Source organism: Miniopterus natalensis, chromosome 1, assembly GCF_054644295.1.
Source record: "Miniopterus natalensis isolate mMinNat1 chromosome 1, mMinNat1.hap1, whole genome shotgun sequence".
Classification (NCBI taxonomy): domain Eukaryota; kingdom Metazoa; phylum Chordata; class Mammalia; order Chiroptera; family Miniopteridae; genus Miniopterus; species Miniopterus natalensis.
In genome coordinates, this window is record NC_142081.1 from 112,010,859 (window position 1) to 112,035,976 (window position 25,118).

The 25,118-nt window shown below is 39.8% G+C and overlaps 1 protein-coding gene and 1 pseudogene across 1 annotated transcript; both read left to right on the forward strand.

Moving 5' to 3' along the window:
• Positions 1 to 781: 781 nt before the first annotated feature.
• LOC148094312 (cyclin-Y-like protein 1) lies at positions 782 to 21,765 on the forward strand. Its single transcript, XM_087820708.1, has 5 exons — positions 782 to 862; positions 1,087 to 1,206; positions 4,567 to 4,733; positions 19,803 to 19,965; positions 21,115 to 21,765. The coding sequence occupies exons 1-5, from the start codon at positions 782 to 784 to the stop codon at positions 21,223 to 21,225; spliced, it is 642 nt and encodes a 213-aa protein (XP_087676834.1). The 3' UTR covers positions 21,226 to 21,765.
• On the forward strand, positions 13,389 to 13,450 carry LOC148094313 (U6 spliceosomal RNA; annotated as a pseudogene).
• Positions 21,766 to 25,118: the final 3,353 nt, after the last annotated feature.

Consider the following 25,118-nt stretch of genomic DNA (forward strand, 5'->3'; position numbering starts at 1 on the left):
AGATTTCACAGAATTGGATGTGCTGGGTAAAAAGAGGCCAGAAACTTCTTACGGAATCTAAGAATTAGTAGGACTCTGTAGAAGGTTAAGCTTCTCCCTCCACCTCTCTCTCTATTCCCAGCAGATGTGTTACTAAAATATTAGCAATTCCTGGATTTGTTTTTAAAATCACCTTCTTATTTTATAGAGATGGAGACAGATCCAAGGACATTTTTGATGAGAGGCTGCACCCGCTGACAGTAAGTATCAGTTGTACTGAGGCTGTATTCTTTCTCATACAATTGTGTTTATTCATGATGATTTGCTTTGAAATTAATCACTAGAAGAAAATTACTCTCTCCAGCTTGAAGTCAAAATTATCTTCCTTTGGTTTTCTTCCTCATCTCATGTTCTACCTAATTATTTTGCAAAAAGAATGTTGTATAGGAAATATGTCAGTAAGAACTGAGCTTCAGCTTTGTACAGGTGGTGAGCTAAGGTGAGTAAACATGCCCCCTCCAGAAAAGTATTTCGTTTTAAAAGATAGTTTTCGGTAGCATCAAACAATATGAACATTTGTAAATAAACCTAACAGATATGTGAAGGTCTTTATGAAGAAAATTAAACAACTATTTAAATTTTGAATTAATTAGAATGACAAGAAAATTTCCAGTTCCCATCTTCTGATGCCCTAGAGCAATATGTGACTGCTGCCTGCTGTTTAGCACGGCACAGCCTTAGGGCCCTGTGGGTACAGGAAACTGGAAACACATTTTCAGAGTTGGTTGCAGAGAAGTAGGACATGAGGGTGAACAAGTCCTTTGAGCCTAAAGATAGTTTCCATTTAGATAGAATTCTGTATGGGGAAGGTGAAAAGGAACATGTAACTTTTCTGAGGTTGTGCCTGCATTCATCTTAAATGAGTGTAGGTATTGAATCACTATTGTTTTTTTAGGTCTCATTGTTTATATTTAAAAGACTAAAAGACATGTCACCCAATCAAAATTATTTTCAGGGGCACGTGGGCACAGGTAGGAGATAGGTCTCCTGAAAGCACTTCATGTTTATCTTCAGTGGATACTTACATTGCATTTTTCCTTCTTTCAGCAGGAAGCGGTTCCAGAGGAAAACTTTGATGATAATCCTGATCCCCAATCTATTTATACATTCATTCGGCCTTTTTTCAATGCCCTAAAGCTAACAGCTGAATTTTCAATAACAACTTTGGTAAGAGTTCTTTCAGAACTTTGATAAGGGAAACCTATCAAAGGAATTGAAATACACACATTTAAGCTTAATAATCATTATAATTTCAAATCCCCTTGCTTTTGTCATCCCAAAAGAATTGCTATTAAAGGCAGCAGGAGAGGTTTCCGGTTTCTCCCTCCACACCTCGAGACGTGCACATGCAGTGCACACATGTGCACACCTACAAGGTGTGCTGATGGGGCAGGATGTTGGCAATAACAAAACTTTGTGGGCCCCAGGCAGTGACCGAATCACTGTAGGCCTAAGCTGAGTCCCAGGCTGTATTCCCCAGGCAGTCCTAATGTGTGTCCTCATTGGAAACTAGAGCTCTAAATTATCTGTTCTTTGGATGATGGGTGTTCATCCATCTTTGCTGTCCTCTTGTGCCTGCCCATGAAGTTGCCCAGGATTCTAGTTGCCTGCTAAGCTGCAGCTGTGTGAGGACCTTTGTGTCATTCATACAGAATTCCTATGGTCAGATTGTATCATCTGGAATAGGTGGTCCTATTCTAGTGAGAAGTAATGGGATTGTACTAATTCCTGCTCCAGCAAACCTAAAGGGGAAAGCCTACTGCTTGGTCTGGAGGGAAAGATTCCTTAGGTCAGTGCCGCCTCCTTCAGTATTCAGTTCAAATCTTGGAGAGGCAGTGCGTGCTTCTAAATAGAGACCCCTGAATGGGCAATGGGTCAGATGCAGGACTTTTCATGGAGCTACCAGCCACTGGGAGTGCTTAGCACATGCTGGAAAAAGGCAGGAGTGGGGCTCCCATGAGGGGAGCAAGTGATACAGGAGGGAGAACATCTGGGTTGGAGGAGGCGAGTCCTTTGTAGACGAGTTAAGCTCGATGCACCTGGGAGACAGCAGAGTGGAGGTCTCTAGAAATCACTCCAATGCATGGAATTAGAGCATGGATCTGAGCTAGAGGTAGGGAATTAGGATTAGCTGTTCAAATGCAGAGAAAGAATGTGAATAAAAAGTGTATAGAAGACAGAAGAGTGACATGAGTAGATATTCAGTGGACATTTATGGAATGAGCAACTTCTTGGCAGCATTTAGCATTTTCACCACACTCTCTTGAACCTCACTTATCTTGACTTCTATTTATTATTTTCTCCTTTTGCCACCACTCTAAGCCAGTCCTGGGGCCTTCTCCCTTTAGTGTGATAGTCCTTATAGATCTAAGTGCTGAGGATGGAGAGACCTCACTGGACTGGGAAGATGAGGAGCTCTGGCCTTACAGGCAGAGGGGACAAGTGCAAGATTCTGAGATGAGTATGTGTTTTTTGTGATTGAGGAACAGTGAGGTATGGCCATTGTGCTCTGAGTGGAATGAAGGAAAGAATGTAGGACATGAGGCCATAGAAGGGCAAGTCCTATATTACAGGGCTTTGTAGCTTGCAAGCCATGGGAAGAAGTTACATTTTTATTTGTTTGATGGGAATCCTTTGGCTGATATTGAGCAGGGGAGAGAAGTGCTCTTAGTTAGAGGCCATCCTGGCTGCTATGGGGAGAAGAGACTGTAGCTGGGAGTCCAAGTGGAGGCCAAGAAGTCAGCAAACAATAACAGTGACTCAGGTGAGACGTGAAAAGTAGGAGAAAGCAGTCTGATTTCCAATGACAGGTGGAGATGACAAGAATTGCTAATCGATTTGAGCAGGGTAACTTTATTGGCGGGTTTTGGCCAAACACTTAGGTGACAGTGCCCTATATGATGTTAGGGAGTGCTTGGGGAGGGGGGATGAAGAGCTCTGGTTTGTATGCCAAAGGCATCGATGGCCTTAGCAATAGTAGCTTCAGTAGAGTGTCAGTGCCAGGGGCAGACTAAAGTGGGTTGAGGAGAGAATGGGAGATGAGAAGGAGCATCAGGGCATTTGCTGTGAGCAACGTGAGGAAGCAGTCTTGGGGCTGCGGGGGGTGGGAGGGGAACAACATAAACATTCACATTGGGGGCAATCTCTGGAAGACAGAGGATTCTTCAGAGAGAGGCAATTGTGGGAGGTGTTCTTCAGGAGTGGGACGAGATCGGCTTCACTGATAGAAGAGTTTCAGTGAGAAGAGAAATCTCAATTCCACTGACACGGGGGGGCAAGTGGTATAAATGAATGAATAGTGCCACATAGCACATCTGCCAGTGAAGGTGATGAGAAGCTGAGAGGTTACCAACATTGTATAAGTGCCTCTAATTATTCCCATAAAGTAGAAAGTCGAACTTTGTAAGGAGGTTCATTCTTAGAATACCTGACAGCGCTGAATTTTGGGAGATTGTCAGAAACTTTCACTAACAAATAATGTTCAATAGCCACTTGTGTTTTAAAATACTGTTGAGTTTGAAGACCTTTGGTAAATCTGAGCTGTCAATCTGATAACCTCAGACAGTAAAGATACTCTTCAAAATGGGACTTTCTTTTTTTTGTCCGATGGCACACATGCTCTACTGCAAAGCACCTTTTGAGGTAACAAGTCACCGCTTGCCTCTATAGCCTTTCTTTAGCTGTTAACTTCACCCAGTTCTTTGCAGAATAGACATCCACTATGTGAAAGAAATCACGAAACCTCACCAGCTACCTGGCAGGTTTAGAGGAGGACCAGGGATAGACACTAGCAGCTCTGTTACCACCTGAAACCAATAGAATTGACTCAGCTTCTGGTTGTGTGAGACAGAGATGAATTTCATGAAATGATAATGGAGATGTGAAGCTTGGGGGATATAACAGGACTGTTCTTTGTCTGCGTGTGTGTTTCTTTCAAGGACACTAAGTCCAGGAATACTTGACAGCTGCTCGGACCTGCCTCAGGCACTCCTGTCTGTCCTGCCTGCCCTGCTGCACCCGCAGCAGCCACTGGGGGTTTCTCTTGACAACAAGGTTTTTCCTTCAGCTTGTGCCACAAAAGGACTAGTCACTGTGTAAAGAAGATACAAATGTGCTCAGTATTTCCAGGGATTTACATACTCAAGTGCTCTGTAAAATCGCCCCATAACTACCAGCCAGGTATGAAGCAGCGCGCATGGCAGGCACTCAGGCATCTGCGCCGGGCCTGGGTGTGCTGCCCTTTACCAGTGGGATGGTAATAACATTCCTTCAGGGAGCCCTTTGCCAAGGTGTCCATTCATTCCTGTGACCGAAAAGTGGGCTGGGAATTCACATGGGCAAAGTAAGCAACCAAAGTATTTGGTTTGCAGCTGTGACTTGGCCTCTGGCTTTGGCTGGCCCAGCAGCCTCTGTAGAACCTAAGAGTAAAAGGCGTGTCAGAAACAGATGAAATCTGTCATTCCTAACAGTTCTTATCGCAGCAGCTAAACTGAACTAGAATCAAAGACCAGTGTTCTACTTTTGCAGATTTACTTAGAACGACTTACAGTGTATGCTGAGATCGACATTTGCCCCACGAACTGGAGGAGAATTGTTCTGGGAGCCATTCTTCTTGCTGCCAAGTATTTGAAAGACCGGGCTGTATGGAATTTGCACTTCTGCCGAATCCACCGGGGCATCACACTCAAGGACATGTGAGTTGGAAAGGTTTTGGTGAACTTTCTAACCATTTTCCAATACATCAGTTGCCCCCATAAAGTTTACATATTAAGAAATATTTTTAAAGGTTCCATTGTGCAGAGAACTGAATGAGGCATACAAGTACATTCAATTTTGATATACTTCACTAATCAGTAGGCCTTCATATGTTATTGTTGTAGTAATCTCTGTGATAATTTGAAATGTATTTCTCTGATGGTTATTGGCAAACATTTTCGAAGCTCACATCCTAAAAGAATAGTACTATTAATATCTTCATGGCTTTCTGAAAGCTGTCTGCCAGTTCCAGTCCTTTTTCCCCCTCTTCTTTATTATTTACTTCCTATTTTTTCCAATAAAACTTTACATTCAATATTATTTTGTATTATTCTCAGGTGTGCAGCATAATGGTTAGAAAATCATACGCTTTGCAAAATGAAATCATGTGGTATTTGTATTTCTCTGACTGACTCATTCCACTTAGCATAATCCCCTCTAGGTCCAGCCATGCTCTCTCACACATGGTAAGATTTCACTCTATGCTAAGATTTCTTTTTATGACTGAGGAATATGCCATTGCTTTTTCATCCACTCATCTATTGATGGGCACTTGAGTTGCTTCCATAGCTTGAGGATTGTAAATAATACCGCAGTGAACACAGAGGTGCATAGATTGTTTTGAATTCGAGTTTTGGGTTTCCTCAGACACATACCTAGAAGTGGAATCACTGAGTCATAAGGCAGTGCCCTTTGTAATTTCTTGAAGAAACTCTATAATGTTTTCCAAAATGACCGCACCAATCTGCCTTCCCACCAAAAGTGCAAAAGTGTTCCCTTTTCCCAAATCCTTCTCAACACTTCCTGCTTGTTGATTTATTGGTGATGGACATTCTGACAGGTGTGAGGGGAAATCTCATTGTGGTTTAATTTGCATCTCTCTGATGATTAGTGATGTTAAGCATCTTTTCATATGTCTGTTGTCCATCAGTGTGTCCTCTTTAGAGAAGTGTCTGTTCAGGTCCTCTGTCCATTTTTAATGGGATAGTTTGTACTTTTGGTTTTGAGTTATATTCGTTTTTTATAAATTTTGAATAATAACCCCCTTACCAGATATATTATTGTCAAATATGTTTTCCCATCAGTGTGTTGTCTTTTTATTTTGTTCATATTTTTCTTTGCTGTGTTAAAACTTTGTAGTTTGATGTAGTCCCATTTGTTTATTTTTTTGTCTTTGCCATGTTCAGGTGATCTATCAGCAAAAAAATATTACTAAGAGAAATGTTTCAGGTTTTATTGCCTCTTTTCTTCTAGGAGTTTTATGGTTTTGAATCTTACATTTAAGTTAATAATCCATTTTGAGTTTATTCTTGTATATGTTGTAAGAAGGTGGTCTACTTTCATTTTTTGGAAGTATCTGTGGAATTTACCCAACACCATTTATTGAATACACTGTCTTTACTCCACTGACTGATCTCTCCTCCTTTGTCAAATATTAATGTACCATATAGGTGTTGATTTCTTTCTGGACGTTCTATTCTGTTCCATTGATCTATAGCTTTGTTTTTATGCCGTTACCATGCTGTTTTGATTGCTATAGGCTTGTGGTATAGTTTGAAATCAGGTTACGTGATACCTCCAACCTTGTTTGTTTTTCTCTCAATTGCTGTGACTATTCAGGGTCTTTTGTGGTTCCATATAAAATTTTGGCTTATTTGTTCTACTTCTGTAAAACACCATTGGTATCTTGATAGGAATTACGTTGAATTATAGATCGCTTTGGGTAGTATGGATATTTTAAAGATGTTAATTCTTCCTATCCATGAGCATGGTATATGCTTCCATTTATTTGTATCTTCTTCAGTTTCTTTCTTCAGTGTCTTGTAATTTTCCAAGCGCAGGTCTTTTACCTCTTTGGTTACATTTATTCTTAGGTAGTTTTTGATTCAATTATATGTGGGATTGTTTTGTAGTTTGCCTTTCTGATAGTTCATTATTGGCACATAAAAGTGCAACTGATTTCTGGATATTTATCATATGCCTGGCTACTTTACTGAATTCATTTGTCAGTTCTAGTAGTTTTTTGGTGGAATCTTTAGGGTTGTCTTTACACAGTAACTTGTCATCAGCAAATACTGACAGTTTTACTTCTTCCTTTGCAATTTGGTTACCTTTCACTTTTTCTTACTGCCTGATGGCTGTGGCTAGGACTTCCAGTACTGTGTTGAATAAGAGTGGTGAAGGTGGACATCCCTGTCTTGTTCCTGATCTTAAGGGAAACTATAGCAATTTTTCTTCATTGAGTATGATGTTAGCTGTGTGTTTGTCATATGTGGCCTTTATTATGTTGTGATATGTTCCATCTGTTCTTACTTTGCTGAAAGTTTTTATCTTGAGTGGGTTATGGATTGTGTCAAATTTTTTTCTGCATCTCTTCATATGATCATATAGTTGTATCTTTCATTTTGTTTATGTTTTTGTGTGTCAGGTAAATGAATTTGCGGATATTGGACCAACCTTGTATCCCAGGAATAAAGTTCACTTAATCATCATGTATGACCTTTTTAATGTATTGCTGAATTCAGTTCGCTAATATTTTGTTGAAGATTTCTGTATCTATGTTCATCAGGGATATTGTTGTATAGTTTTCTTTCTTTTTAGTCTATTTATCTGGTTTTGAAATTAGGGTAATGTTGTCCTCATAAAATAAGTTTGGGAGTCTTCCATCCTCTTAAATTTTTTGGAATAGTTTGAGAAGGATTACCTTCAGTTCTTCTTTGAATATTTGGTAAAATTTATCTGTGCCATCATGTTCAGGACTTTTGTTTGTTGGAAGCTTTTTTTTTTTTAATTATTAAAACTTCTATTTCATTAGCTGTAATCAGTCTATTCAGATTTCCTATTTCTTTTTGTACACTTTTAGAAGATTGTGTATTTCTAGAAATTTATCGATCTCTTCCAGATTATCTAATTTGTTGAAATATAGTTGTTTATAATCTTTTCTGATAATCCCTTGTATTTCTTTGGTGTCAGTTGTTCCTACTCTTTCATTCCTGCTTTTATGTATTTGAGTCCTCTTTATCTTGATGAATCTGGTTAAAGGTTTATCAATCTTGTTTATTTTTTCAAAGAACCAGATCTAGGTTTATTGATCTTTTGTATTATTCTTTTAATTTTTATTTTGTTTATTTCCACTATGGTCTTATTATTTTCTTCCTTCTACTCGATTTGGGCATTGTTTGTTTATTTTCTCATTCCTTTAGGCATAAGGTTAGATAGTTTATTAGAACTTTTTCTTATTTTTTGAGGAACACTGGTATATGAATTTCCATCTTAGGACTGCTTTTGGTGTATTTAGTAGATTTTGGGTTGTTGTGTTTGCATTTTCATTTGTCTCAAGGTACCTTTCAGTTTCTTTCTTGATCTAATTGTTAACCCGTTGATAGTTTAGTTAAATGCTACTTCATTTTTTAAAATCTTCATCTGAGGATACGTTTTCATTGCTTTTTTAGAGAGAGAGAGAGAGAGAGAGAAACATTCCTCAGCTGCCTCCCATATGTGCCCACACCAGGGATCGAACCTACAACCTAGGTATGTGTCCTGATAGGGAATCGAACCCTCACCCTTTTTGTGTACATGACTGTGCTCTAACAAAATGAGCAACCCAGCCAGCGCAGTTGGGTGTTATTCAGCCTCCATATGTTTGTGTGTTTTTCAGTTTATTTTGCGGTTAACTTTTAGTACTATACACTAAAAAAGTTAATTTAGTGTATAATACTAAAAGATAATCTGAGAAAATTCTGGATATGATTTCAGTTTCCATAAATTTATTGAAACTTGTTTTGTGCTCCAACATTCCATTTATTGTAGAAAATATTCTCTGTGCACTTGAAGTATATTTGCTTCTTTGAGGATAAATGCTCTGAAAATATCAATTCAATCCATACGGTTTAGTGTGTCATTTAATATGGGTGTCTCCTTGTTGATTTTCTTTCTGGAAGATCTATCCACTTATGTGAATTGGGGTGTTAAAATCTCCACCTGTGACTGCATTGCTGTGGATTCTCCCTTTATATCCATCAAGATCTGCTTTATGTATTTAGGAACTCCTATGTTTGTGAATAAATGTTTGCAAGGGTTATATCCTCTCATTGGGTTGATCCCTTTATCACTATGTAGTGTCCCTTTTGCCTCATATTATAGCCTTTGTTTTAAAGTCGATTATGTCAGATACAAGTATTGCTACCCCAGCTTTTTTTCCCGTGTGCATGAACTATCTTTTACCATCCGTTTACTGTCAGTCTCCATATTTCTTTCAATCCTAGCTGGGTCTCATGTAGACAGTATATATATAAGTCTTGTGTTGTTATTCAATCAGCTACCCTTTGTCTTTTAATTCAAGCATTCAAGTCATTTACACTTAAAGTGATTATTGATCGATATATATTTAATACCATTTCATTCCTTATAACTGTATGCCTGTTTTTCCTTTCATATTGTTTTTTTTAAATTTATTTTATTTTTGTTTAAAATATTACAAATGTCCCTTTTTCTCCCCAATGACCCCTTCCACCCTGTCCCATCCCCCTCCCCAGTCCCTCTCCCCACCATTGTCCCTGTCCTTGGGTTGTGCATATATGCATATAAATTCTTTGGTTACTCTCTCCCCCTCCACGCACCCGCCCTCCTCCATCCCTCTGACATTTGTCAGTCTCATCTATGCTTCCATGTCATTGAATCTATTCTGTTCATCAGTTTCTTAAGTTCTTTAGATTCCATGTATAAGGGAGATCATGTGATGTTTGTCTTTTGCTGCCTGGCTTATTTCACTTAGCATAATATTCTCCAGGTCCATCCATACTGTCCCAAAGTTATAAGATTCTTCTTTACAGCTGTGTAGTATTCCATGGTGTAAATGTCCCACAGCTTTTTTATACACTCATCTACTAATGGGCACTTGGGCTGTTTCCAAATCTTGGCTATTGTAAACTGTGCTGCTATGAACATCAGGGTACATATATTCTTACTGATTAATGTTTCAGGATTCTTAGAATACATTCCTAGGAGTGGAATCACTGGGTCCATCAGGCAGTTCCATTTCCAATTTTTTGAGGAACCTCCCTACTGTTTTCCATAGTGGCTGCACCAGTCTGCATTCCCACCAGCAGTGGACTAGGTTTCCCCTTTCTCCACACCCTCGCCAGCAGAAGTCGTTTGTTGATTTGTTGATGGCAGCCATTCTGAAGGTGTGACGTGGTACCTCATTGTGTGTTTTTTGTTTTTTTATATATATATTTATTGACTTCAGAGAGAGGAAAAGAGAGGGAGAGAGAGAAAGAAACATCAATGACTCATCATTGATCCAGCCCACAACCCGGGCATGTGCCCTGACTGGGAATCGAACCCTAGTCGCCTGGATCCTAGGTTGATGCTCAAATGCTGAGCCACACCTGGCCTGGCTCATTGTGGTTTTAATTTCCATCTCTCTGATGATTATGGACATTGAGCATTTGTTCATATGTCTCTTGGCCATCTGTGTGTCCTCTTTGGATAAGTGTCTATTCAGGTCTTTTGCCCATTTCTTAACTGGGTTGTTTGTCTTCCTCTTGCTGAGTGCTATGAGTTCTTTGTACACTTTGGAAATTAGCCCCTTATCAGATACATCCTTGGCAAATATGTTTTCCCAGACCGTGGGTTTCCTTTGTATTTTGAGGCTGTTTTCTTTTGCTGTGCAGAAGCTTTTTAGTTTGATGTAGTCCCATATGTTTATTTTTTCTTTTGTTTGTCTTGCCCTAGGAGATGTATCAGTGAAAATTCCACTATGTGGGATGTCTGTGACTTCACTGCCTATGTTTCCTTCCAGGATTTTTATGGTTTTGTGACTTACATTTAAGTCTTTTATCCATTTTGAGTTTATTTTTGTGTATGGTGAAAGTTGCTGGTCTAGCTTCATTCTTTTGCATGTATCTGTCCAATTTTCCCAGCACCACTTATTGAAGAGACTGTCCTTACTCCATTGGATACTCTTGCCTTCTTTGTCAAATATTAACTGACTATAATGGCGTGGGTCTATTTTGGGGACTCTGTTGTGTTCCATTGATCTGTATGCCTGTTGTTGTACCAGTACCGGGCTGTTTTGATTACAGTGGCTTTGTAATACAGTTTGAGTCTGGTAATGTGATCCCTCCCACTTTGTTCTTTTTTCTCAAGATGGTTGCAGCTATTTGGGGTCCTTTTTGGTTCCATATAAATTTTTGAAATGTTTGTTCTAGGTCTGTGAAATATGCTGTCAGTATTTTAATAGGAATTGCATTGAATTTATAAATTGCTTTGGGTAGTGTGGACATTTTAATGGTATTAATTCTTCCAGTCCATGAGCATGGTATATTCTTCCACTTGTTTAAATCTTCCTCTATTTCTTTTTTCAGTGTCATGTACTTTTCCGAGTACTGGTCTTTTACATCCTTGGTTAAGTTTATTCCTAGGTATCTTATCTTTTTAGCTGCAATTGTAAATGCTACTGTTTTTGTAGTTTCTCTCTCTGAAAGTTCATTGTTGGTGTATAAAATTGCCATTGATTTCCGGATGTTGATTTTGTATCCAACTACCTTTCCAAATTCATTTATCAAATCTAGTAATACTTTGATGGAGTCTTTAGAGTTTTCTATGTACAATATCATGTCATCTGCAAATAATGACAGTTTTACTTCCTCCTTTCCAATTTGGATACATTTTATGTTTTCTTTTTGTTTGATGGCTATGGCAAGGACTTCCAGTACTATGTTGAATAAGAGTGGTGAAAGTGGACATCTCTGTCTTGTTCCTGTTTTTAAGGGAAATGGTTTTAGTTTTTGCCCATTGAATATGATGTTGGCTGTAGGTCTGTCATAAATGGCCTTTATTATGTTGAGGTATGATCCCTCTATTCCCGCTTTGTTGGGAATTTTTATCAAAAATGTGTGCTGGGTTTTGTCAAATGCTTTTTCTGCATCTGTTGATATGATCATATGATTTTTGTCCTTCATTTTGTTTATGTGATGTATCACATTTATTGATTTGCAAATGTTGTACCAACCTCGCATCCCCGGAATAATTTCCACTTGGTCATGATGTATGATCTTTTTAATATATTGCTGGATTCGGTTTGCTAGTATTTTAGCAAATAGACGGATCATACCTCAATATAAAAAAGGCCATTTATGACAGACCTACAGCCAACATCATACTCTATGGGCAAAAACTAAAACCATTTCGATTAAAAACCTGAATATATTAGCATCTATGTTCATCAGGGATATTGGCTTGTAATTTTCTTTCTTTGTAGTATCTTTATCTGGTTTTTGGATTAGGATGATGTTGGCCTCATAAAAAGAGTTTGGGAGTTTTCCCTCCTCTTGAATTTTCTGGGAGAGTTTGAATAGAATAGGTGTTAATTCTTCTTTGAATGTTTGATAAAACTCACCTGTAAATCCATCTGGTTCAGGACTTTTGTTTGCTGTGAGTTTTTTTTATTACTGCTTCAATTTCATTAGTTGTTATCAGCCTCTTCAGGTTTTCTGCCTCTTCTTGATTCAGCTTTGGAAGGTTGTATGCTTCTAGGAATTTGTCCATTTCCCCCATGTTGTCCAATTTGTTGGCATATAGTTGCTCATAATATTTTCTTACAATCCTTTGTATTTCTGTTGGGTCAGTTGTTATATTGCCTCTTTCATTTCTGATTTTACTTATTTGGGTTCTCTCTTTGTTTCATGGTGAGTCTGGCTAAACGTGCATCAATCTTATTTACCTTTTCAAAGAACCAGCTCTTGGTTTCATTGATTTTTCGTATTGTTTTTTTAGTCTGTATGTCATTAATCTCTGCTCTGATTTTTATTATTTCCTTCCTTCTGCTTCCTCAGGGCTTTACTTGCTGTTTTTGTTCTAGTTCTTTTAGTTGTTGTGTTAGATAGGTCATCACATCTTTTTCTTGTTTCTTGAGATAGGTCTGTAATGCTATGAATTTTCCTCTCAGGACTGCTTTCGCTCTGTCCCATAGGTTTTGGGTTGTTGTCTGTTCATTTTTGTTGTTCTCCATGAAGTGTTTGATTTCTTTCTTGATCTCCTTGGTAACCCATTCATTGTTTAATAACATGCTGTTTAGCCTCCATGTGTTTGAATATTTTTGAGTTTTTTTATAGTGGTTGATTTCTAGTTTCATGGCATTGTGATCCGAGAAGATGCTTGATATGATTTCAATCTTCTTATATTTTTAGAGACTTGCCTTGTGCCCTAACATGTTGTCTATTTTTGAGAATATTCCATGTGCACTTGAGAAGAATGTGTATTCTGCTGCTTTGGGGTGAAATGTTCTATAAATGTCAATTAAATCCATTAGGTCTAGTGGTTCATTTAAGGTCTGCATTTCCCTGTTGATTTTTTGTCTTCCTTTCATATTCTTAAAGAAAATACTTTACTTTTCTTGTAATTCTGTTTTGGTATTAGCTTTTTCTTGTTTAGGAAGCTCATTATTTCTTTTTCAATTTTAAATGATAGTCTTGGTGGTTAGAGTAGTCTTGGCTGTAGATCCTCTGTTTTAATGTCTTTGAATATGTCCTGCCTGTGCCTGTGGCCTGAAATGTTTGTTGAGAAATCAGTTACCATGATGATCACTTCCTAGATATTAGCATAGGCCCTGCACAAGGATGACATGCAAATTTGTGCAGTGTTCCATATTTTTAGACAGTGAAGTATGCAGCAGACTGACGTATATCAAAAGAAAAGGCTGAGTTGGGAAGAGATTAAGCAAAGAACTTATAGGCATATATGCACAACGCATGGACACAGAAAATAGTACAATAAAAGCCTGGGAACAGGGTGGCAGTAGAGTGGAATGGATCTAGGGAGAGGAAGGAGACATCTGTAATACTTTCAACAACAAAATAAAATTAAAAGATAAAAAGGAAGGCTTTAAAAGTAAAAAAAAACAACAAAGAAATCAGTTACAGTCCTTTGGGAGCTCCCTTTTAGGTAACTAACTGCTTTTCTCTTGCTTCTTTTAAGATTTTCTCTTTGTCTTTAATCTTTGCCACTTTAATTATGATTTATCTTGTTGTGGGCCTCTTTGGGCTCGTCTTGTTTGGGACTCTCTGCACTTCCTGGACTTCTGTGTCTTTTTCCTTCATCAGGTTAGGGAAATTTTCAGTCATTATTTCTTCAAATAAGTTCTTAATTACATGCCCACATGCTCTCTCTCTTTTCCTTCTGGCATCCTTATGATATTGATATTGTTACCGTTTATGTTGTCCAGATGTCCCTTAAACTATCCTCATTTTTTACAATTTTCTTTTCTTTTTGTTCTCCTGATTGTTTTCTGCTGCTTTGTTTCCAAATCACTGATTCAGTCCTCTGCTTCATCTAAACTATTATTTATTTTTTCAAGCGTACTTTTCATTTCAGATATTGTATTCTTTTTGACTTTTTTTTTTCTGTTGTCGTCACCTGAGGATATTTATCCATTGCTTTTCAGAGAGAGTGGAAGGGTGGGAGGCAGGGAAGGAGGGAGAAAGGTGGAGAGAGTGAGGATTATTGAAGTGAGGTAGACACATCGACTGGTTGCCTCCTGCACGTACCCAGACTTGGGACAGGGAGTGAACCAGCAACCCAGGTATGTGCCTTTGACTGGGAATCAAACCCATGACCCTTTGGTCCTCATGGTGATGCTCTAAACACTGAGCAACACTGGGCAGGGCCTGACTGGTTCTATTTTATGATTTCTAGGTTCTTTTTCATGCTGTTGAAGTTCTCACTAAGTTTTTTCAGCATCCTTATAACCACTGTTTTGAACTCTGTATCTGGTAGATTGCTTGCATTCATTTTCTTTAATTATTTTTCTGGGACTTCTTCTGTTTTTTCATTTGAGGCATGTTTCTTTGTCTCCCCATTTTGACTGCCTCTCTATGTTTGTTTCTGTGTATTAAGTCATTCTGCTATGTGTCTCTGTCGTGGTGGTGTGGCCTTATGTAGTAGGTATCCTGTGGGACCCTTGGCACACTATGTGATCACATTTACTGGTGCTCCAGGAATGGTTCTTGTGTGAGATATGTAAAGCCTTCTGTTGTATTTTAGTTATGATTGCTGTTGGCCCATCTATGTGTGGAGCTGGCCCTCATGCTGGTTGACTGTGGAGATTGACCTTGACCACGGTGTATGAGCTGCTGTGCAGGAGCTTCCACATGAAGCAGAATTCACCTCAGCGGGGTCTTTGCTTCCTGAGATCTCCCTTTGAATATGCTGCTTATGGAGCTAATTGAGTCCTGCTGTGATGTTGTCTGAAGCTTGCCACTGGGTGTGTTGGTTTTTACGCCTTTTGGGATTGACTCATGCAAGTCAGTGTCTGACTCTACCTGTGACTGGCCCTGGGCAATCATCTTGGAGCTATAAAGCGAGTCACAGTTTGCTGCTGCCCTTGCTTTGACTGGGAGTGCATGGGAAGGGCCAAGCTGCTCATCAAGGCCGCCTCCCACCAGCAGTGAGCTTTAGTGCAGGTCAGCAAAAGGCCCAAGGCGATTCGCAATGCACCTTTACCTGCCTCCACTTGTAGGCTGCCTGTTAAGTTGGGTCACTGAAAGAGCCTCTGGCAGCACCAAGTTAGGTGAGTTACGTTCTCAGTGAGTCATCAGGTAGGAGCCAGTGGTGTTCACCAGGCTGATACATATTCAAACTTGGTGTCCGTGCCGAGTCTCAGGCCACTCAGAAAAAAGTTCCCAAAGTACATCAAATCCAGTTGTCAAATGCTGGGTGCCCACAGACTTTTTGGTAGAGCAGTGTCTCAGGGAGTCATCTGGGGTCAACCAACAGAGTTTATCAGGCCCAAACAGACCAAGATTTGGTGATGTGAAGAGACGGTTCTAGACCAGTTGAATATGTGAGGGAAAATTGGCCCCTGACTTGAAGCTACACAATTCAGCCTTCCTTGATTTAGCTGAGAGCTCCTGGAGACCCCAAGTCCAGTAGGGCAGGGCTCTTAGGATTCCAGACGGTGGAACTAGTGGATCTCTTAGGGGGGTGGGGTGGGACTTGTTAAGTTCTAAGGAAGGGGGTGGGGAGAAAAGGCCCCTGACCCAAAGCCACACAACTCAGTCTCTGACACACCCTGAGTCTGCCCAGACCTCCACACCCTCGGCCCAGGTAGCTGAATTTTCTGTCGGATATGAGCTCTGCAGGTTGAGAGGACAGGGATTGGAAGGGTGAGATTATGCTTTCCCTCAGTGTGATATCATAGGAGAAGAGTCTTCAACCCAAGAAAGATGATGTCTGTGGGCAGTGGGCTAGAGGGACTCAGCACAGAGATCCTGGCAGCTGTCCCTTAGCTCTCTGCTCAGAGCCACACATCCCAGTTTCTTTTCACTAGTGTGCACTGAGCCACCCTCCTTTTGTTTGTGCTTAGGGTAAGTGACCATAAACAAGATTTTGTGTGCTGGCTCTTGAGGACGGGACCTGGGTTTCTATGAGACTCCTGTCTCTCCCTGGAAGATAGATCCCTGATGATTTTCATAGCCAGCTGTTATGTGGGCTCCTTTTCCTGGCTCTGGTGCTCTGGGCTGGGGAGCTGGGCGTGGGGCTGAGACCCTGTGCTTTTAAGAGGAGACCTTTGTAGCTGAGATAGCCCTCTGGGTGCTTGGCCAGTGCACGTGGGAGCCGGGGCCAGCCCTTTTCAAGTCTCTACCCTTCCTACCAGAAGCCTCTCGATGTGGCTTCTTCATAAATCCTTGGTTATAAGACTTCTACTCAGCTAGTCTTCTATTGGTTATTCAACTTGATGGTTCTATATTTTAGTCCTAATTCCAGTTTTGTCCTGGGAGGAGTGAGGGTAACTTTTACCTACTCTACCACCCATTTGGATCCCAGTCAACATTTTTCTGTTGTCTCCATTCCGTTTTTAAGGGGCATACATTTGGCTTTTTAAATAATTTTTTGGCCACTGTTATGGCCTTAGCGCCACTAGACTGTTGAGTGGGTTACAGCTCAAACCTGAGTCACACATTGTATATTTGCATTTACTGTTTTTTTCCTCCTTTTATCTAAAGTTGTGTTGTTAAAGAAACCATGATAGAAGATTAGCCACATATACAGGTTTCAGATTCTTGTGCTCTCTCCTGCTCTTTAATGAGCATTTCACATGTTTAAAAATAGGTCTGTTGATTTAGGAAGGTCCTACCTCTCAGGCAGTTAGAGAAACATCACTGGCCTCTTCCAGTGCCCACCCCATTTGAGAATTTTCAGGGGCACTCAGCAACCACAGCATTGCTTTGTGGGAAGCTATAGGTTACCCATGAGGGTGCTCCTCAGAGCTGGCATGCAGAGATGGGAGTGGAACACCAAACATCACAAGGAGTTTTGATCGGGCCACATTAACTGCTGTGAAGGGCCCTGAGGGTGGTAGGCAGGATGAGCCCAAAAGGTATTTCCAGCAGACAAAGTGCCTACCTGACAGTGAAAATGTCTTTGTGTAACGGGGGTCCAATATCTGGTGATGAAAAAAGATTTGACTTTGGGTGGTCTGCACAGAATGCCATATACAGATGATATATCAGAGAACTGTATGCTGGAAACCTATATAATTTCATTAAGCAGTATCACCCCAATAAATTTAATAACGATTTTCAAAAATGTCTTTGTGGGTGGCATTTAAGAAAATGTGGGAAGACCCCCCTAGATTATATTTGACAGCATAGGAAATTGAGATGATGGTGGGCAGTAGCCAGAATTGGTTTCTGTTACCTTTTCTCATTACTCTAGATAAATGCCCTTTCAGAATGACCAAAATGCATATTGAGAACTAACATGAGGATACTTGTGATGAAGAGAAGGGTCCAGGGATTATCAGTAGCTCAAAATGGCTTTTGATAGAAAAGGACACTTTGATAATCATGTAAAATGAGTAGTCAGAGTGACCTTGCTGGTAATAATCTTAGCAAACATTATGACAGCAAATAATAAAATTGAAACCAATGGAATTAGTTTTCTGCAGGAAGTTGCAGAAGCTAAACTGACTTTGACACCACTGTCATCAGTCTTCAAACTTGTCTCTGGAGGGAAGGATAATTTGTGCTCATGAACAGTAGCCCCACTGTGGTGGCAGCTGAAGCTTTCTCAACACCTGCAGCTCACCCTGTGGGCCTCTGGCTCTCGTTATAACATCAGAGAACGTGCAGGAAGCTGTGTGACGTGTCATCGATGAGAGCTTCAGGGGAAATGGCGGCAGTGTCTAGGTATAGATTTGTTGTAGAGAATGCTCTTTGAGTATGAACAGAGAAACCCCAGGAGCTATGTTTATAATAGGCTGCTTTTGTTAATGATCTGTGGAAACTGGAAGGCACTATAACCGTGTTTCATGTACATTGGTATCATCCACCTGCTGTTGTCTCCTATTGGTAGTGATCTCCTTGGAGTCTAAGCTGGAAAATTGGTGTCTATCAGCTTTTTCTTAAAAATTTCCAACATCTATGTGTCTTTTGAGAATATGATTTCCCTTCAAAAGAATAAGGTAAACTGAACAGCCTGCTACTCAGAAAATTTGCTGTGCCCTAAATGGTCTGCCATCCAGCCATGTAGCCACTGAAAAACTAAAAAAACAACAGAGAATAAACCAGACGCTGCATGATCGGTAGGCATCACGCTTTGCTTCATGATTAATCCCTGTGAAGGGAAGTGGTGACCCTAGGAAGGTGCTGGATGTCACAGTTAACATGCAGTTGTGATGAAATTGTAAAAGGGACAGTAAAGTGCATCTATTCCTGTTGTAAGTCCTGTTTAGCTGGTTATCAGAACTTTATCTGATTTACATTTCTGTAGATTTATGGCCAATGGACAGGAAATTAATTTTGGAAGTAGGTTCAGTTAGGTTTAAAGTGTAACAAGTGAGGAAAACCTCATCTCTGCTCATATTCTGACTGTTCTCCATACCGGAGAACGTCAAGCTTTTGCTGACCTATCCAATGGATAAAATATTAAAGCTTTAAAACTAGGAAAGCAAATATGTTTGAAAAGCTTCTCTTATGTTTGTTGAGGTATTTATCATTTTATTAATGACTATCAAGGGATGACTGTGAAGTAGTACAATTTACTGTAATTTTATATTTATTGAACTTCTTGGCAAGTGACAGCACTATGGTCACATAGCAAAGGGACTGCTCCCAAATTTCCTTTCCTCCTTTATTGAACACACCTCACCTGGGAATGTCCCCCTGCTGTTCTGGGAAGGGGCAGGGCAGGCTGAACATTTCGGGATCTCATCCCCAGCGTGGGGAACACTGTTTGAGTTTGACTCTAGTGCTCGCTCAGAAGCCATATCATAAGGTGGGCTTAGTCCAGCCAAGACATCGATCTGTAATCTTCTGCCTTCCAAAGTTTTAAAAGTGTGTCCAGGTCTGTGAAAGTGACAGTTTCTCTCCCCAGTAAGGTTCAGGTGAACAGAAACTTGCATGTGCCCTTTGACATTAGCCCCGTGCACTGGGGGCGGGGAGGGTTCCCCTTTCCCACTGAGTGTGGCATCTTTATTTATTTATTTACTAGAGGTGATTCCTTGTTGCCTCAAGACTTGTCCCTCTAAGATAATAGTGGCAGCTCTCAGTGGCCCCATTTGCTGCCATGGCGATGTGCCCGCTCCTGTGTTGGCACATCTCTCCTTTCATGAGCCCCTTCCTGGCACAGGCCTGGTGAGGAAGCCCGCAGGGTCTCAGAGCTGAGGAACAGCCCCCGCAGCTCCTGCCGCCCGCACCGCAGCGGGGCCTGTGCGCGGGGAGGAGCGGGAGCCTCCAGCTGCGCCGCCGGGACTCTGGGGAACGAGCCCGGGCCAGCAGCACAGGGCTCGGGGACGTCCCCTGCTCCCCCTTGTCCCGAACTCAAAGTGCTGGGGTGCGGAAGGGCCCCCGCCCTGCGCCCTGGGCGCTGTCTGAGCGTTAGCGCAGCAGCGCCGCGGGGCCTCTGCGGTCTCGTAACTAAGTCAGAGCAGCCTCGGGCTGAGCCGGGCCTGCGGGCGCCCGGGACTGACGCGCCCGTGTGGGTTTTGTGTTTTCCTTCTTCCTCAGAAATGAGCTGGAGACGCAGTATTTATTTCTACTCCGGTTTCGTCTGCACGTCTCTGCCAGTGTCTATGCCAAATATTATTTTGACCTTCGGTCCCTAGCAAGTGACCGCAAATTGCCTAATGAGTTTGCTTGTCTGCGAAAAGAAAGAGCACAGGCCCTGGAGGTAAGGCTGCGGAGTCACAGAGTGGGGTTTCCACCAGACACCAGACACCATCTGTGGGTAACTCAGATTATGTAGGACAATGAAAAGCTTTTTAAACTACCAGGGTGAAGAAGACTTACTAACTCTTTCACATATTTCCGGTATCTCTTATGGTTGATAGGAAGAATCCCACATTATAAGAAAATTGTCTTTTCTGTGACCATGATTCAGAGTATTTTAAATCAAATTTAATCTTTGATGGTTTTTTTGAAACTGTTCTTTTTTGTAACCATACATGAATAATTTCTTACAATTGAATCACTAATCATATCTACAAACATAACCTACTTACCACCTTAACTCACTTTGCAAGTTCATGCCTTTTCTGTATGTGTCACAGTTCAGTCCCGTGAGTTTGTGAGACAAGCTCACCTGAGGGACCTGTATTAATTGTGGAATGTGCGTTTCAAATACTCACAGTAGAAAGTACACGGGCTTTTAATGGAAATGGTAAAGTACATGGAACAGTCATATTTATGGCTTATGACCTTTGGTGATACAACAAAATTATTCACAACTGAAATGGACACTTTTAAAATGGACACTTTCTGTGGGACTTTGATCGGACTTTAGGAATCGGCGTGTTTCTACCATAATTAACTTGCAAGTGAAACAGTACCTTGTGGTGCTTCAATCATTAGATCTTTCCTACCTTTCAGGAAAGTACAGCAGAAGCCTGTCTCATTTAAATTTGCTTAGAGCAGATAATAGCTAATAAAGACTGGGTAGAATTTAAATAGCTGAGTAACACTGATTTTGCCCCCGTGTGTTTATTATATTTAAGGGACCAAGTGCGCAGGCAACAGGTGATAGTGTTGTTAGGAGCCTGTCACGCCTTAGACACCGTTGAGAAAACCCAAACTTTAAAATAAACCCTCCGTCCCCCTTTCCTCTGGCCGTCTAATCACAGCCCCTAAGAGACTCGCCTCAGTGAATTAGCTTAAAGGAGAAGCCCAAGGGCTCGGCAGGGAGCCCGCAGCTGCCCACGGGCAGGAGCCGTCACCCGCCTGAGGAAGCGGCATGTGCGGCTCAGCGGTGGTGCTTTCTGTGCTCAGGCTGCAGCCCTGTGATTTCTAACGTGTCTGTGCTCTCTTTGATTTCTGCTCCTAGGCCATTTCCAGATATTGTGAAAACAAAAGCCTGTGCAGGGCGGCTGTAAGAAAATCCCGCAGCTGCGATAACTTTAGTGCTGCGCAGCGGGCCAGTGCCATCTTATCTTAAATGAGGAGTGAGGGGCTGGGACATGGTGAGCCCCTCATGTGCCACGAATGGAGAAATGTCACCGCTCCTGCTCAGACCCAGCTAAGTGATTTCCTTTTAGGGGAGAAATGAGGGGAATTAACATGGTCAGCTTCTCATCTACAGTAACAAGGGCTGTGGAAATACAAGGTTCCTCTTCCAGCAAGTTTAGTATTTCCTCTTAAAACAGAAATGAAGATTTTCAACATCATGAGGAACTCTTTTAGCCTAAGCTTAATTCATGAGCCTTAGTATTTTTCATTTCCCTTTTGATTATTTTAATTACTAGAGGATATTACATTTGTTTATTTTTGCTTTCATTTTTGGAGAAAAGGGAAATGTGTATCTTAAACTTTTCTAAAGTTCTAGTTAACCACCTACATAACATTCTCTTTTGAGCCTTCATGCTCTCATTTAGAAAGCTTAAAGTACCTATTTCTATATACTATAGTTTTAAATGTTTTAATGTTTACTTTGATATTGGGAGGGAGGGCCTTTTTGGACATCAGAAATTTCTTAAATATTTTTTGTTGCTCCCTAGTTCAAAATGGGCACTTTTTTCCCCATTATGTGTCATTTCCTTTCCTCCTGAACTTTTTAGACATTGTTACTGTATAAGAATTATTTTAAAGTAATTTTATTTATGAGTTTTAATTTGAGTTTTTCAGACTTTGAAGAGTTCACTTTTTTTTAAATGGATATTAGAGAGGGAGGTAAGGAGAAGGAGAGAGAGAAACGTAGATGTGGGAGAGAAATGTCTACCGGTTGCCTCCCTTACAGGCCCGGAGACCAGGGATCAAACCCAAACCCGGGTATGTGCCGTGATCAGGATCTGAACCTGCGACACTCCAACAACTGAGCCACCTGGCCAAGGGAAAGATCCTCTTTAAAAGAGATTAAGTAACAACTCCTCTCATTATGAAAATCACATATTCTGTGGCCTTTATCCTTTGAATATTCTTATGTCATTGGTCTAAAAGCTGCCAGAATGAACTAGTAAAATGGAGATTTCTGGTGGTACAGAAGCTAGAGGAAAAGAGTGGCTGTTCTCTTTTTCTTTTTAGGAACTATCTTGCTAGCAGGTGGCCTTTGGTAATCGGTAGTTCCAAGGGCTTATATTGAATAAGTGACTTATTCTACCTATAATGCATTCCATCGACTATCATCTCTGGAAATTAGTTTTAAAGAAATTAGCCAACTGATTTCTAGAAAGTGAATTCTGACTGTCTGTGATATCCATCTCGCTTTCCCTGTGGGACTGTCTATGATGCCCTATTTCCTCCTTGAGCTAAAATGTGTCTGTGTCGTCAGAATCTCCTCTCCTGCTCTGCAGTTACAGTGGCAAATTGTAGGAGCAGCACATTGGCAAGGAAGAATTTATAAAATTAGAATAGTTCTATCACATCTCTTTTTCAGGCTTTTCAAGTATAAGCTTTCAGAAAATTTACCATTTTTAGAGTTGGTAATACAGTAGAAGAAAATGAGTAGAAAATATTCACAAGGATGATAGTAAAAAATGTCACTAATATTGTTTTAAATATTTTCTAGGTTTTACTGGGTTGCATGTAAGTATGTTTACTAGTTCACTAAGATTATCAAACTTTTGGCAGGAATAGTTGAACAAATTAAAATTTCTTTTAAAGATTAGGTGCTTAAAGCCAGTCTGTATTAAAATGTAAGGAAATAGTTAGATTTTTCTGTAACATTTTTTATTTGTATCTTGGAATATACTGCGGACTGACTGTAGACTGTGCTGTACATTCCGTCATGATAGGTTCCATGGCCTCGTAATACCTTAACTTTGGTTCTCCTGTAATTGGTGGGCATACTCTATTGAATTCCCCTCCAAAATATATACCTTAGTAATTTTCCAATTTACTTGGCCTTATTTTAAAAGTGGATATGAATAATACCATATTTTAAGTTTGTGTTTTATAATTGTATAAATTTGAAAAGTTTTCTTAGCTGAAAATGTGAGAATTTACCTTACATGTTGACAAGTTAAATTAACTTACATTGAAATTTTTTTCCAGGTAACAATCTATTTGACCTCTTTTTCCCTCTTTCCCAACTGTGTTCTTTTTTCTCATGTTTTATATGTTCCAGCATCCTGCCTGCCAAGCTTTTTATTTAGGTTCCCTCCTTTCTCTAAATTACTATATTTATGTCAACTTTTGTAGTGTATGCCAGTAAAATTATTTAATTAATCAGGCACAGAAAAACTAGTATAACTTGTGAAAGGTTAGATAGAATTTTTATTTGATCCTGAAGTTTTCCCCATTGTGAATACTACATTCTGCACAAACACTCATTTCATTGGCTTGTGTGGTGTGTATGGTTTTGGCTTCCAGTAATGCACTTGTTTGCAGTAATGAATCCTCAAGTTCAATTTCAGATTGTTTCCCACACAAAATTAAAACTAGACTTTGAAAGTCTAGAGTACTGTGACCTTTTAAATTGTAAATCAAAAAATTTTAACTTTTAATGCTTACTGAATCATTTTCTTTCCCTAGTGAGAGTTAATATTTGAAAGTAGTAAGATTTGCTTTACAAATGTATATAAACACCTATGAAATTGTTTGTGGTGATAAATTGGAGTAGGTATTTTGATTTATCATTAAAGACTAACTTTGGGAGCCAGCACTCTCTGGGTTGAAATCTCAGCTCTATTTATTGCTGTGTGCACTTGACAGGATTCTTCTCTGTGCCTCAGTTTCCTCTTGTGCAGAATGAGGACTGACAGGGTGGTTATGAGGATTAAGTGAGGTGAGACCTGTAGAGCACTTGGGAAGGGGCCTGGCACTTGGAGAAGTGCTAACTAAGCATTACCTTTGACTTAAATGCTCTTTGATTTACTTGGACTTTTTTCAAATTTATAATTGTACCATATTAATAAACATAATCTAAATAAGTTACTGAAAACTTCTCAACAGTTATATGATTTACTGAGTCAACAAAGCTGTCATTGAACCCATGCAGTTTCAAAGCGCTATGCCTTTTTATACACATTTGTTGAATAATTAAACATTAAACCTAAAGATTTATATTACAAAGAGAAAGATTAGGTATAATGATTTTACTTGGATCTATGGCTTGAAAGATTATTTAAAAGTGCAGGACACATTACAATAATGTGTGAAGCTCCATGATTGCCAGTATTTTCTCATATTTTATAAAATTTCGAAGCATAAGTGAATTGACAAGAAGTGTTTGTTATTAAATCGCCCGGCAATACTCTCAGTATTCTGTTCATTTAATTATAATCCTCCTAAGTAAGATGTTGAAATATAAATTTATATTATAATAAAATTGAAAGTAAAGTGAGGATTTTAAGGGAATAAGAAAAGAGGGAAAATTTTGATTGCTTAAAGGTGTTTGCAGCCTGCCGTGTGTATCTTGTGTCACTTATTTGCCATGTGTGCTGCTAAAAAGTGTCCTTTATATAAAGCTGACTTGGCTGTGGAAGAGCTTGTGTTTCAGTGATTTCATGGAATAATTTAGTAAGTAACATTGAAACCCTGAAAATACTTACCTTGTGGACACATTGCCGTTTAAATCTCTTCATAGTGGGGAAAGGTGTTTACATTTCTATGCCTGAGTTTTAATCTGTTTTCAAATTAAAAAAATAATTTGTAAATGTGTACTTAAATCATTTAAATTCCTAAATTAACTATCAAACTACACTTTGTATAACAATAAAAGCTTTTTCATCATTATAGTGAAAAATAATCTTAGCTTAATGTTTCTCTGTCCTGAGTGAGTGTAAAGGTTTCTAGTGGACGTGACATTAGGTTGTAGAGAGTCGGAAAACAGGTCCTGTTGCCCTTTTCAATGCCATGGTAATGAATTTGGATTTTATATTAGCTGTAGTGAGG